At 43.7% G+C, this 15,986-nt stretch overlaps 1 protein-coding gene across 9 annotated transcripts in view; it reads left to right on the forward strand.

Annotated features, from left to right (window-relative positions):
• LOC137430556 (angiopoietin-1 receptor) overlaps positions 1-15,986 on the forward strand; it is a 352,893-nt gene that overhangs the window by 226,526 nt on the left and 110,381 nt on the right. For all 9 annotated transcript variants that reach the window (XM_078779299.1, XM_078779303.1, XM_078779309.1 and 6 more), the window contains exons 16-17: positions 10,994-11,104; positions 14,951-15,141. In XM_078779299.1, coding sequence (XP_078635425.1) covers positions 10,994-11,104; positions 14,951-15,141 — 302 coding nt within the window. The remainder of the gene's footprint in view (positions 1-10,993; positions 11,105-14,950; positions 15,142-15,986) is intronic.

A 15,986-nucleotide genomic window follows, 5' to 3' on the forward strand; every position in this document is an offset into this window, starting at 1 on the left:
GCTCCTCGTACCTTTCCTCACACACCTCGGTACACTCATTCCACTCACAGCCTTGGTCACACACCTGACCACCGAACACTTTGGCACACATTCGTTGGTCGCACACCTCACTAACACACCTCTTCACGCCCCCTCCTCGGTCACCTCCTCTGTGACAATCACAGGTGTGCTCTCATTCGCACACCCAACCACGTGCCTCACTACCAATTCCAGCGTGCATTCCCACTCACGCTCTACCATTCCAGGTGTGCTTCCTTTCTCACCTGTCACAACCAACTCACGCTCCGTGTCACTCTTACTACTCTCACCTCCACTCTTCACAGCGCACTCACCCTTACTCTTGACAGCGCACTCTTTCCTCATGCACCTGTCCGTTACACACCTTTCTCGCGCACACTCTCCCGTTACACCCTCTGTAACACTCACCACAGGCGTGCATTCTTCCTTGCCTTTGACAGCGCACTCTTTCCCCATGCACCTGTCCGTCACACACCTTTCTCGCGCACACTCTTGCGCACACTCTCCCGTTACACCCTCTGTAACACTCACCCCACCGCGCTTCCATGTGCTCCCTCGCACACGCGCTACGACCGACTCACTCTCGCCAGCACCCTCACTCCTTGGCACGCACTTTTTCCTCACACACCCCAGAGTCGGACTTTCTCGCACACCTCCTTTTTCGCACACCAGACCTGTCGCACACTTCACCAACGGCCTCTCACGAACACCCGGGTCCATCTCGACCCCCAAGCTTCTTAAATCACCTGGCGCATCATACGCACGACCATATTGGTCACCACTTACACCGGGTCCTCTTTCTCTTCGCTTCTCCTCCATCACCTGCGAATCCCTCATCCGGTTAATGAGCACATCATCACGATCCGAACACAGACTTTGGACCAATTCTTTTACCTCCTCTTTTATCTCTTTCTTATCCTCTCTCCGTCGCTTCTTAATTTCGCTCACCCCTTCTTCCACTTCTTCTAATTTTTGTTTAACCTCTTTCATCTCCTCGTGCGCCCCTTTAAGTTCCTCCTCTAACTCCACTTTATTTTTTTCTATGTGCTCCCGCACCTCCCGCTCTTTAACCTCCATCACCTCTACCACTTTGTTCATTTTCCTCGTCAGGTCCTCATGTACCGTCTGACACTCTTTTTTAATTACCCCTACGTCCTTTTTCATCTCCTTCTGTGTCGATTTTAAACCCTCTATTACCGCTGTGTTCTTCTTTACCTGGTCCCCCAACTCCTTTTGTCCCACTGTCAGTTGTTCTACTCCCAGCGTCAACTCCTCTATACCCCCTTGCAATTTTACAGTCCCCTTTCTCACCTCCTTCTCCATGCGCTCCTTACAGTGCCTCACCTCCTCGCGCACTCCTCCGACCTCCTCACTCACACCTCTTCTGATCTCCTCTCCCATCACTTGCATCTCCTGCCCAGATGCCACCCTCATCTGCTCCATTTCCTCCCTGTGAGCATCCAGTTTGGTCTCTACCCCCATTCTGACCCCCTCTATCTGCTGCCCCATTTGTTTAACTTCCCTTTCCGCTTGGTCCCTCATGTCCCTCAATTTGCCTTCCATCCTGTTTTCTAACCCCTCTAACCCCTTTTGCATCCCTTCCATTTGATTCTCTTGAGCGGCCATTCTGTTTTCTACCCCCATTAACCCATTTCTCACCTCTTTTATCCCGTTGTCTAACCCCTCACCGGTACCCCTCGCTTCGTCCCTCATTACTCCCAATTGCTCACTCTGAGCATCCATCCGGTTCCCCATTACCCCCATTTGGTTTCCCATTACCCCCATTTGGTTTCCCAACCGCTCACTATCAGCCCTCATTCCCACCATTTGGTCTCCCATTTGTTCCATAAGGGCCTTCATTTGCAGGAGGAAAAGGTTCGAATCCACCAGCGGCGCTACCACGGTCGCGGTCGCCGTGGCCATGTGCGAGGCGCCGTTTTGTGCGTCTGCTACCCCGTGCGTGACGACGCTATTTTGCGAATCTGCTACCCTCACTGCTTCGCTCTCCTCTTGTCCCTCATTTTGGTCCTGGATCGACCCTGCCTCACTCCCTACTACCGGAACCCAGCCGTCTTGGTCTGCCATAGCGCGACTTTCAAAATTCGGGTTTTTATTTTCGTAAAACAAAATCAAATTTCGCCGTTATAATTTCGAGCGCGTGAAACGTGCTCCGGATCGAATTCCACTTCCCGACACCAAAATGTTACCCTAATGGTACAATTGGTGTTCCAAAATTTGGGCCTAACTGAATTTAGTCCCAGGTCCGAATCCAACTCCTCGACACCAAATGTTACAGACGCGGTTGTGGATGTTGGTTTACCGAGCGGTTTGGTATGACCGCGTCTGCACAGTTTACCCGATTATACTCGAACGTTGGCCGAGTCGCGCTACGCTAAATCAATTGAGGAAAGGACACAACGGCTGGGTTAAAATGACACGACACCAGGGGTTCAGTTCTCAAGACCTCCGGAGGAGGTTATAATATTACGGAACGTTACATTACAAGGACAAGAGAGACAGCATAGAAAGGTAGGCACTTAAATACGGTCTTATAGTAGCCCCGACAGACGACAGATAAACGGGACAAGACTGACTCACACCGGGATTGATGGCAAGGAAGGGCAGGTAGTCGATGGCCAGCACAAGGTGAACCTTGGCTCAGGGACAGGTTCCACACGGTCCGAAAGATGCAGGGAGGTCTCTCAGCGCTCGGAGATGGCGACTGGTTCTTTCCACTTCAAGCTCGGGGCGCATCTGACGTCATGTCCGGTAAGTCGCTGCGTATATCCGGCGGGGAGTGACACGCCCTCGGCTCGTTAGCTCCGCCCCAGATGGAATCGGCCCGTTGCTTCTGATTGGGTGCGGGGGGTTACCGGCTCCGCCCTTGACGAGGGGCCGACAGGCAGCCCCTTCGTGGTAACCCCGTCGGCGCACATGGGTAATGGCGGCTAACCGAGCCGGAGTGAGGACGCACACTCCCCGCGCGCTGTTGTGGTAGTTGTTGTTGTTGTTGTTGTTTCATGGGGAAGATGGGAGGAGGTATGGGGAGGTCCTAAACTCACTACTGGTGCCATACAATCACATTCTGGTGCAACGAAGAGTCAGAATTAATGGAAACGAGTCCTTAACTGACATAGACTAAGAATAACTAGCAAGATGTCCGAAAGTTGTCTACGTGAGATGCGGTGGACCTGGGCACGACATTTAATGGGGGAAGAAGGGGAAGGTCGGTTCTACAGAGTGTTGTTTACAGACAATGGGACTAGGGAATGGGGGATTGGGGATAGTTGGGGAGTATTGGGGAAATAGGGGAATATTTACAAGCGGATATGGAGGCCAAATCCCATATCCGCAACAATATCTTAAGGAAAAATGTAATTAAACAGATAATTTTGACAGAGTAAATTCCATCTTGTTAAGTAATTAGTTAGTGACATTGGGATCAAATATGCCAAAACCATTGCAAACAAACCTTTATTGAGTCCAAAAAAGGGTTATAGAGGACCAAGGTGACGGGTATAAGGCAATACTGTGCCAATGGAACAGTGCGACAACAGGTGAATGGGATTACATGTGGAAACAACAGGAGGGGAGGGAGAAGAGGGAAGGAAATACAGTATAGCAACCTGCACATAGATGGGGACAGCTAGGAAAGGGTTAATGAGGAAAAAAGGATCATAGGCAGAGATGGGGATGATCTCAGTTGATGGTGTTTTGTGGACTTGAAGCTCCGGTGGGAAGAGTGGGATAGGATAGACAGGAAGGAAGCTCCACAAGGTGGGATGTGAACAGAATGTCTGGATTTTGGGAACTTCACAAGGAATAGTTGCTGAAGGAACACGTGTGACTTGCAGGGAATGTGTGAAGGGAGAAAGGGACCAACAATAGCAGAGGCAGCAAGATTGAGGAGATGTGGAAGAGAGCAGAGAGGCTCCCCATCCGGTCTTTGAGAGAGAGCATGAGCAGTTCCTGTGTTTCTGATTCTTTGCAGGAGGTGCCATTGGTGTTGAGAGCTTTGATTAATGTTTAAATTTTTACTCTTTTGCCGAAAAATTGGCTTATTAATTTAATTTATTTTTCAAAATTATGTCCGTTTCTTCTCCACTTATACCAAAAATAAAATCTCCATTTATACTTATACCTCTTTTCTGTCCTGTTTATGATATAATATTAACCGGGACTATGGAGGAGGTGGAGGTTATGTGATTGGGCAACTTAAAGTTTTTGTTTTTATTTTCACAAGTTAAAAATATTATATCATATTATTTAGTTTTGTATCTATATTTTATCATATACGTATATATACATATTTAATTATTTTCCACTTTTATGTCAGGGCATTGTGACATTTCAAGTCTCATTATTTGGTTGCCAATTCACCTGGGCAACTGCGGGAAATGTTTTCCAATTAACTTTTCAAAACATCATAATTACGTCTATAGTTCTTTAAACACAATGATATTATCAAAACGATTGAAAGATTGAGGAGCAGAAGGGTTTAATATCCATGTTCGAATCGCGATCCAGCAATAAACTATCATCCCAGGATTTCACAGGCAGGTACCGATTCATCAATGTGTGTGTGTTGTCACTCCATGGACGTTAACCTAGGTGTGTCCCATCTACCGGCATTAGTTGGTGGACGTTATAGGCCCTCGGTGTCATTCACGAAGAGCAGGCGAGCTATCGGCACCAAAGCCAAATTATAAATTTCTGCCCTATTTCTGGGAAGGCAATGGCAAACCACTGTAGAAGTATGCAGTATCACCCCTTGCTCAGGAAGCTGCTTCGGTGGCACCAACGCTCTGTGAAGAATATGGCACATCACAGATAAATTCATCAGCTAAAAATCTCAAGGTGTCCATCATGAAGAGTAGACAAACTATCACCGACGCCATGAACAAATTTGAAATTCCTCCTTTAACCCACAGAGGGCATTGCCACAGTGGGAAAACCATGCCCAGCCAGTCAATGATGTTATCCCTCAGCCTTATGCTGTATATGAAAGAAGAAGAAGCACTATTGCAGAAGCCGGAGTTCGTTTTATCGTCATTGTGAATAATTACCCTCGCCAGAGGAGAAGGTATTGCATTTGGGTCTGTTTGTTTGTCCGCACAGAATGTGAGTATTCTTTTCTATGCAACCCTTGGTCCAATTACCAAGAAATTTTCACCATAGGAGAACCTCCTCCTTCAGAATTTTTAATAATAATTATAACGTCGTAGGTCACATGGTATGGGCGCCATCTTGGAAAAACCAAAAAACATTCCACCTCTATATCTCCAAAACCATTCCATGGAAAAAATTGAAACATGTCATTGTCAAGTACTCCCGATGGGCAACAACATATATTCATGATGATGTCATCGGTGCCTTCATTATGACATCATAATTAAACAAGTAGAATCCTTGATCTGATCAATTTGAAATTTCTTGATCATGATCAACACAAATTGAATGGGAGAAGTAAATTGATGACGTCATCGGTCATGTGGTTTGACAACCCTATTGTATTGAATATAAATCTACATTGTCAATCAATCACACAAACACAGCAGCTATTAAACACCACACAACATATAACACACAAACATGTCCTTGCAAGGGTCTGCAATCTCTGATTGCTCTTGTTTCTATTGTAGATGAACTGGTAAAATACACGAATCTGCTGTTAATATATATATATATACAGTGCATTCAGAAAGTATTCAGACCCCTTCACTTTTTTCACATTTTGTTATGTTGCAGCCTTATGCTGAAATCGTTTAAATTCATTTTTTCCCTCATCAATCTACACTCAACACCCCATAATGACAAAGAGAAAACAGGATTTTAGAAAGTTTTGCAAATTTTTTTTTTTTTTAAACTGAAATATCACATTGACATAAGTATTCATACCCTTAACTCAGTACTTAGTTGAAGCACCTTTGGCAGCGATTACAGGCTCTAGTCTTCTTGGTTATGACGCAACAAGCTTTGCACACCTGGATTTGGGGATTTTCTGCCATTCTTCTCTGCAGATCCTCTCAAGCTCTGTCAGGTTGGTGGGGACCGTCGGTGGACAGCCATTTTCAGGTCTCTCCAAAGATGTTCGATTGGGTTCAAGTCAGGGCTCTGGCTGGGCCACTCGAGGAACTTCACAGAGTTGTCTCCAAGCCACTCCTGCGTTGTCTTGGCTGTGTGCTAAGGGTTATTGTCCTGTTGGAAGGTAAACCTTCGGCCCAGTCTGAGGTCCTGAGCGCTCTGTTTCAGGTTTTCATTAAGGATATCTCTGTACTTTGCTCCGTTCATTGTTCCCTCAACCCTGACCAGTCCCCCAGTCCCTGCTGCTGAAAAACACACCCACAGCATGATGCTGCCACCACCATGCTTCACCGTTGGGATGGTATTGGGCAGGTGATGAGCGGTGCCTGGTTTCCTCCAGACATGACGCTGAGAATTGAGGCCAAACAGTTCAATCTTGGTTTCATCAGACCACAGAATCTTGTTTCTCACAGTCTGAGAGTCCTTTAGGTGCTTTTATGCAAACTCCAAGCGGGCTTTCATGTGTCTTTCACTGAGGAGAGGCTTCCGTCTCGCCACTCTGCCATAAAGCCCAGATCGGTGGAGTGTTGCAGTGATGGTTGTCCTTCTGGAAGTTTCTCCCATCTCCACACAGGATCTCTGGAGCTCAGCCAGAGTGACCATCAGGTTCTTGGTCACCTCTCTTACCAAGGCCCTTCTCCCCCGATTGCTCAGTTTGGCCGGGCGGCCAGCTCTAGGAAGAGTCCTGGTTGTTCCAAACTTCTTCCATTTAAGAATTATGGAGGCCACTGTGCTCTTGGGAACCTTCAATGCAACAGAAATTTTCTTGCAGGCTTCAACAGATCTGTGCCTCGACACCATCCTGTCTCTGAGCTCTGCAGGCAGTTCCTTCGACCTCATGGCTTGGTTTTTGCTCTGATATGCATCGTCAGCTGTGAGACCTGATATAGACAGATGTGTGCCTTTCCAAATCATGTCCAATCAATTGAATTTACCACAGGTGGACTCCAATCAAGGTGTAGAAACATCTCAAAGATGATCAAGAGAAATGGGAGGCACCTGGGCTAAATTTCAAGTGTCATAGCAAAGGGTCTGTATACTTATGTAAATGTGATATTTCAGTTTTTTCTTTTTAATAAATTTGCAAAACTTTCTAAAATCCTGTTTTCTCTTCGTCATTATGGGGTATTGAGTGAAGATTGATGAGGGAAAAAATGAATTTAAACGATTTCAGGATAAGGCTGCAACATAACAAAGTGTGAAAAAAGTGAAGGGGTCTGAATACTTTCTGAATGCACTATATGTATATATACACAAAGAATTAAGTTAAGCACCCCCCCCGTTTTTTTACAACCTCGCACATTACAAGTTTGTTGTCGTCAAAACAGTGTAATATACCCATGATATTGCTATATTTTCTGGAGAAGTGATATTATGGTCACATAAAAACATAACAATCATGCCGTTTTCAATATTTTATTCTGAATAATTTAAGGTGAAATTTTTTGGGAATTTTAGGCATATTTTCACCTCAATTTAAGTATGGAGCTATAGGTCCATCACGGACAGTGTGGATGACGTTTATGTTTTCTAACGTACAGTCATTGTTCTGAGAAGACCTCTAGCGATCTTTGCGTCAATAACGTGTGTAGGACCCACGTGATCGGATCACTGACTCAACCAATCACTTTTTTTCACTTTGATCACTCAATTTCATCAATGGATAATTGCTAATGTCATACCAATCATTATTTGATCTCACATACCTTAGAATATATGCCAATGTATACATATACACAAAGAATATATATTAGGGGGTGCTTACCTTAATTCGTTGTGTAGGGGTGCTTAACTTAATTCTTTGTGTATATATATATATCTGTGCAGTGTCTGTCCTGTGTTGTGTTGTGTTGTCATGTCTTGTGTTGTCACTGAACTACTTTCTCAAACTTTTGTGAAATCGTACCAAACTTCTGGTATGCACATATCTCTGCCGTCGGTATGTCCTAAGGGTATTTTTTTTTTTAATTCAATTTTTTTTTTGGTTGTTTTTTGGGGAATTTTTTCGGGAATTTTTTTTTTCAACTTCAATTGTTTATAAAATGTGATATCACGTATATTACAAATACATTTGTGCAAAATAATTGTTTGAATTATGATTGGTTTAAACCATGACAAAACGGCAACTCGGGTGCAGTCATTTATCTATATATCGGCACATCTGGGCAGTGTCTGTGTTGTCACTTAACGACTCCCTCAAACTTTTGTTTCCGTGGTTGTGAAATGTTTTTGATAAGGTTGTGGTGGTGTTGAATCACGTGGCGGTGAGGTATTTTGAATTATGTGGTGGTGAGGTGTTTTTAAATGACATGGTGGTGAGGTGTTTTAAAATCACATGGTGGTGAGGTGTTTTGAATTACGTGGTGGTGAGGTATTTATAATTACGTGGTGGTGAGGTGTTTTCAATTATGTGATGGTGAGGTGTTTTGAATTAGTTGGTAATGAGGTGTTTTGAATTACGTGGTGGTGAGGTGTTTTGAATTACTTGGTGGTGAGGTGTTTTTAAATGACGTAGTGGTGAGGTGTTGTTAAATTCGTGGCTGTGAGGTGTTTTTATTACGTGTTTTATGGCTGTGAGGTGTTTTTAATTTTGTGGTGGTGAGGTGTTTTTAATTTCGTGGCTGTGAGGGGTTTTTTATTACGTGTTTTATGGCTGTGAGGTGTTTTTAATTTCATGGTGGTGAGGTGTTTTTATTACGTGTTTTATGGCTGTGAGGTGTTTTTATTTTTGTGGTGGTGAGGTGTTTTTATTACGTGTTTTATGGCTGTGAGGTGTTTTTATTACGTGTTTTATGGCTGTGAGGTGTTTTTATTACGTGTTTTATGGCTGTGAGGTGTTTTTAATTTCATGGTGGTGAGGTGTTTTTATTACGTGTTTTATGGCTGTGAGGTGTTTTTATTTTTGTGGTGGTGAGGTGTTTTTATTACGTGTTTTATGGCTGTGAGGTGTTTTTATTACGTGTTTTATGGCTGTGAGGGGTTTTTATTTTTGTGGTGGTGAGGTGTTTTTATTACGTGTTTTATGGCTGTGAGGTGTTTTTAATTTCATGGTGGTGAGGTGTTTTTATTACGTGTTTTATGGCTGTGAGGTGTTTTTATTTTTGTGGTGGTGAGGTGTTTTTATTACGTGTTTTATGGCTGTGAGGTGTTTTTATTACGTGTTTTATGGCTGTGAGGTGTTTTTATTACGTGTTTTATGGCTGTGAGGTGTTTTTAATTTCATGGTGGTGAGGTGTTTTTATTACGTGTTTTATGGCTGTGAGGTGTTTTTATTTTTGTGGTGGTGAGGTGTTTTTATTACGTGTTTTATGGCTGTGAGGTGTTTTTATTACGTGTTTTATGGCTGTGAGGTGTTTTTATTTTTGTGGTGGTGAGGTGTTTTTATTACGTGTTTTATGGCTGTGAGGTGTTTTTATTACGTGTTTTATGGCTGTGAGGTGTTTTTATTACGTGTTTTATGGCTGTGAGGGGTTTTTAATTTCATGGTGGTGAGGTGTTTTTATTACGTGTTTTATGGCTGTGAGGTGTTTTTATTTTTGTGGTGGTGAGGTGTTTTTATTACGTGTTTTATGGCTGTGAGGTGTTTTTATTACGTGTTTTATGGCTGTGAGGTGTTTTTATTACGTGTTTTATGGCTGTGAGGTGTTTTTAATTTCATGGTGGTGAGGTGTTTTGAATTACTTGGTGGTGAGGTGGTTTGAATTATGTGGTGGTGAGGTGTTTTGAATTACTTGGTGGTGAGGTGTTTTGAATTACTTGGTGGTGAGGTGTTTTGAATTACTTGGTGGTGAGTTGTTTTGAATTACGTGGTGGTGAGGTGTTTTGAATTACGTGATGGTGAGGTGTTTTGAATTACGTGGTGGTGAGGTATTTTGAATTACTTGGTGGTGAGGTGTTTTGAATTATTTGGTGGTGAGGTGGTTTGAATTACGTGGTGGTGAGGTGTTTTGAATTACTTGGTGGTGAGGTGTTTTGAATTACGTGGTGGTGAGGTGTTTTGAATTACTTGGTGGTGAGGTGTTTTGAATTATTTGGTGGTGAGGTGGTTTGAATTACTTGGTGGTGAGGTGGTTTGAATTACTTGGTGGTGAGGTGTTTTGAATTACTTGGTGGTGAGGTGGTTTGAATTATTTGGTGGTGAGGTGGTTTGAATTACGTGGTGGTGAGGTGTTTTGAATTACTTGGTGGTGAGGTGTTTTGAATTACTTGGTGGTGAGGTGGTTTGAATTACTTGGTGGTGAGGTGGTTTGAATTACTTGGTGGTGAGTTGTTTTGAATTACGTGGTGGTGAGGTGTTTTGAATTACGTGATGGTGAGGTGTTTTGAATTACGTGGTGGTGAGGTATTTTGAATTACGTGGTGGTGAGGTGGTTTGAATTACGTGGTGGTGAGGTGGTTTGAATTACGTGGTGGTGAGGTGGTTTGAATTACGTGGTGGTGAGGTATTTTGAATTACGTGGTGGTGAGGTGGTTTGAATTACGTGGTGGTGAGGTGTTTTGAATTACGTGGTGGTGAGGTGGTTTGAATTACGTGGTGGTGAGGTGTAATCGTCCCAAACTTCCAGTCTGCACCTACCCCTCCCCTATGTGAGTGCTGAGGGGTTCTTTCTTGAAAAAAAAACCATTCAACCTAAATCTTCAACCTAAATTGCCTATAAAAATGTAATATCACAAACACAACAAATACATTTGTGCAAAGTAATTGTTTGTATTATGATTGGTGTAAATCATGACAACACAGCAACTCAGGTGCAGTCATTATCCTCAGCTAAAGTAAGCCCGTTCCTCAGTAACGACGCTTGGTGAGGCGAGCGCAGCGCAGCGAGCCAAGCGAGTATATATATATAATCCATGATTTTCCTATAAGCAACTGTTTTCTGCCTATTTGTAGACTTTGCATCCGAGGATGATCATCGAGATTTTGTAGGTGAGCTGGAGGTTCTTTGCAAGATTGGATGTCATGTGAATATCATCAACCTGATTGGCGCATGTGAACACCGTGGTGAGATTGTTTATTTTCTATTTTTATTTTTATTGTTTTATATGCAGAATCGAGGCTCGTGTCAGAGCTAACACATTGAACATGAAAACATGCACAGACACATAAAACATACAATGAAGGGAGCGGGAGATAAGACGGGGAGAGAGAGGGAAGCTCACAAGCACAACAGCAGTAGAGAACAGGGACGTTGGTAGATCTGTGGAAGGGGGAGGGCTGGGGGAGGAGGGAGCGGTACACAGTATAAAGCAAATGAACACTTCGAGGATTTTCAGGAAAGACGTTGGGGATTGAAAGAGGTGGATTTGGGGTGTTTCAACAGGGGTAGAAACGTTCAAGGTTTTGGATGGGGGAGGATAAGAGATGGTGGTGAACAGCTGTTTTAAAGACCTGGAGGGAGGAGTGGGATTGAAGGGAGAGAGGGAGTTTGTTCCAGAGGCGGGAGAAAAGAGGAATGAAGGAGTGAAGGTGAGCAGAGAGTCTTGATTTTGGCAGTTTCACCAGAAGAGCGTTGCTGGCAGATCTTGTGCGACCTGTGGGAATGTTTTGGGGACAGAGCACAAACAGAGCTGGGGGAGCAAGGCCGGAGAAATAACATCTAGTTAGAGGAGAGAAATCGCATCCAGGTTTTGGAGTTGGTTCACCTGACAACCATGGCTACAGTAACGCACTCTTAGTCTTGATTGGGGTTCAAAGCAGTGGCTTTGGTTTGCCATCAATTTCTGTCATTCTTCACAAGTCTGGTTCGACTTTGTCATCCGACATGCTGCTGACGCTCCCAGCACTCTCCTGGCTGGACCCATTGCATCAACCTGCATGATGTAGTGCTCTTTAGACTCCTTCCTCTTTGTCTGAGACGATACCACCACTGGGATGGGTTGTATGCCTCGAATACCTTAACAGCTCTTTGATCATCACCCCTCAGAGCACTGAGCAAAACAGTGAGATAAATACTGAAGAAATACAAATATATGACAAAATGGAGCACCAGGATTATCTTATACATAATGTATTTGGTGGATCAATCTGAGCATTGGCTGGGGAGAATAGTATTAGTGGAACCACCGATAAAAGGCTCATGAGCCTGTGGGATGTCAATAGTTTCTCTTTTGAGGGGCAATCCCAGCCTTTCTTGCACACCATACCTCCAGCAAAAGGAGAGGAGTTCAGTTTGTAGTGAGGCCTAAAATGCTGACATCATCCCAAAGAGGCTCATGGCTTGTGTTTGGGGTATGTCTTTCGGTGACGGATCGTTGTGGATAACCATATCAAAAGGCTTGCTTATTCTTATTGATCCAGACACTCAGAGAACTCCCTGTATCTTCAATGGATGAAATCAACAGGATGTTAATTGAGGTGTGCCAATTGCTGGGGGAAGCAAGAAAAAGTTGATGTTTTGGGCATTAACCCTGCTCTTTTGCTCCGAAGGGTTGACATCTGAAATGTCAGCTTCTCCTTTTTTCCCTAGACGGTGAGCTTACCTCGGTCTATGTCCTGTTGATTTAAACCATTGTTCTACCTGTCCACCAATGCAGAGCAACACTAGCCTAAACCTGCAAGACTAGTTCTTCGTTCCTCAACTCGTTCCCCTGCACATCTCGAGCAAGGGATGGAATACATCACATCCCCACGTTCATCCTGTTGTGCTGTATCCTTCCTCTTTGTCAATGAATTATTGGAAGTGTGCGTTCGTTGAGAAGTGACCCAAGTTATGGCAGTCTTTATATCGCTCTCCTAATGCTTTCTGATGCACCTGGAAAGTATCGCAGAAAAAATAGTAGTTCATTCTCCGTATCACTCGTCTTGATGTACCTCTTTGGGTTGGGAAGAAAGGTCACATGATATCCCTTTTCCTTCCAGGCCTGTATCAGGGCTTCTTGTATTAACTCCTTTTTATATAATTTTGGTTAATGAAATGAAGTGTGTCCTCAAATCCAGTGTATGTGATATGGCGTGCTAGTGAACCGTAGTTTGGGATGAACGGAAATCCAGGTGGTGGTTATGTGTGTTGTTTTCTGTACGCTCCATATACTTAAGGATCCGTCAGAGCCCCTTTTGCACTCTGTCATCTCTTGATGAAGGGTAAGGACACAGCACAACAGGATGAACATGTGAGTGTGGTGTATTACATCTCTTGCTCGGGATGTGTAGGGGAATACATTGGGGAGATAGGAGGACCTCTGGGTATCTGGATCAATAAGCATAAATCGGCCTTCAAATTTGGCTATCCACACCGATCTGGCATTGCAAGACATTCCCTAAGCACAGGATTTGGGCCTCTTTGGGATGATGTCAGCATTTTAGGCTCCACTCCAAACCGAACTCGATGCCTTTTCCTCGAAGCATGGTGCTCAAGGGAGACTGGGGTTTTCCTCAAAGATCCCACAGGGAGAAACTATCGACATCCCACAGGCTTATGAGCCTTTTATCGGTAGTTCCACGAATCACATATAATATTCTCCCCAGCGAATGCTCAGGTTGATCCACCAAATCCATTGTGTATAAAATACTCGTGGTGCTCCATTTTGTCATAGATTTGTATTTCTTCAGCATTTATCTTGGTACTTTTCACTTCTCCCACCTCCCTCATCCTCCTCTCCCCTCCCCTTCCTGTTCTTCTCCCCCCCTCCTTCCTCCCACTCCCAAAACAACTCACTAACCACCCAACCCCAACATTTCTCTTTTTCAATTCACAGTTATTTTCTTTGTTTAATTGTAATGGGGTAATTGCTTTGCTTGTTACTCTCAATACGGTCTATGTAGTTTATCCGTTTATGCAATATTTTATATTTATGTAGTTGACTTTAAATGGTACAGATACCTGAAAGAACACATCACACACACACACACACACACACACACACACACACACACACACACACACACACACACACACACACACACACACACACCTTTCTCAACAGGATTCTATGTTCATTCAACTGTTTATTTGTTAAAACGTTTCCAAGAAAATTGTGATTAACACATTCACATCTCTGCTTTCTAATCACAAACAAATATTTTCTTTGTAGCCTAAATTTAATGATTACGAAGGATGTTCTGGCATTTATTTATTTTTGTATACAAAATGGAGGCTCGTGTAAGATCGAACACATTGAACATGAAAACATGCACAGACACATAAAACATATAATAAAGGGAGCGGGAGAAAATATGGGGAGAGAGAGGGAAGCACACAAGTACAACAGAAGGGAACAGGGACATCGGGAGATCTGTGGGAGGGCGAGGACTTGGGGGGAGGAGGCATGGGAAGGGGGGAGGTGGGGGTCGCAGAGGTATAAAACATATGGACACTGCTAGGACTTCCAGGAAAGAAGTCGGTATTTCAAAAAAGTGGATCTGGGGTGAATTAAAAGGGGTAGAAAAGATCAAGGGGTTGGAAGGGGGAAGATAAGAGATGGTGGTGAACAGCTGTTTTAAAGACCCGGAGGGAGGAGTGGGATTCAAGAGAGTGAGGGAGTTTGTTCCAGAGGCGGGAGTAAAGGGGAATGAAGGAGTGAAGGTGAGCAGAGAGCCTAGATTTTGGCAGTTTCACCATAAGAGGGTTGCTGGCAGATCTTGTGCGGCCTGTAGGAATATTTGGGAGACAGAGCCCAGAGAGAGCTGGGGGGGCAAGGCCGGAGAGGTTTGAATTGTGCCATTACATTTCCCAGACAAAGTACGAATGCACATTTCGTATCTGGGAGGGAGGTAGGGGGATCATAGTGTGATGTTAGAAGGGGGAAAGATGACAAAAACATTTTTCATGTTGGTATACATTAAATATAGATTTCCCTTTCACCTTGCTAAATGTTCTACCGGCATGATGCGCATCACCCATATCTACAGGCTACCTCTACCTTGCTATTGAGTATGCACGGCATGGAAACCTGTTGGAGTTTCTACGCAAAAGCAGAGTGCTGGACACTGATCCTGCATTTGCCAAACAAAACGGGACTGCCTGCACACTGAGCTCACAGCAGCTACTGCACTTTGCGGCGGATGTGGCGTGTGGTATGCAGTACCTCAGTGAGAAGCAGGTAGGCTTAAGTTTGTCTCTCTCTCTCTCTTCAGTTTTGTTAGGTATCTCTGATTTGCATTCTTCCTTCCATGTGAGTACCGAATCCATTCATTAATTATTATATGCAACTTGCTGTGAAACTCACCTTTTTGTGACCTTTCTTCTTCGGAATTCGCTCTTTTTTGTTGTTGACAAAAGTAATTTTAAAAATCATGTTGACAAAAATTATTCAGTTAAATCGTATTTTCCAGACGACAATCACATTTATCAGAGCTTGAAAAGCTATTTGGCTTTTATATTACTGTACACTACAAATGAAATTTATCAAAGACAAAAATCCTTCGAACTGGAAGGTGAATCCATTATCCTAAGTCTTCCCATCCACTTACATGCAATTTTCTCAATTGTGCATTACGTAAATTGTCGGTAATTATAATGGTCATTGGTCTTCTCTTGTGTGCCTCGAATCACTCCGATTCTGCACTGACTCCCAGTTGTAATTCCCCCTCATTTCTCTTTATTTAACAATGTTCATTGTTTACTCACAAAACAATAAACGATCAAAACAGCGAGTTTTACCTCGTGCTATCCCTGTGAACCACAGGGAGGGGGGTGTGTTGCAAATTTCTGTTTGGCGGGCAGGCAATGTGGCAAGGCTATGTAATTTGGGGAAGCGGGCTGGGAAGACAGGAAGAGATCGCATGGATTTGGGAGCATGTTATCTTTTCCACAGTGACCACTGCCCTCTTGCAATGCCCCTCATGCACCTGATGAGGTTAGACATTGGAAGAAGTGCCTATTAAAAAGTAGCTTTATCTGTGAATGCTAAGCTGGCTACCTGCACAACATCTACAGATTTGACTG

This window comes from Myxine glutinosa, chromosome 1, assembly GCF_964187855.1.
Source record: "Myxine glutinosa chromosome 1, kmMyxGlut1.1, whole genome shotgun sequence".
Taxonomy (NCBI): domain Eukaryota; kingdom Metazoa; phylum Chordata; class Myxini; order Myxiniformes; family Myxinidae; genus Myxine; species Myxine glutinosa.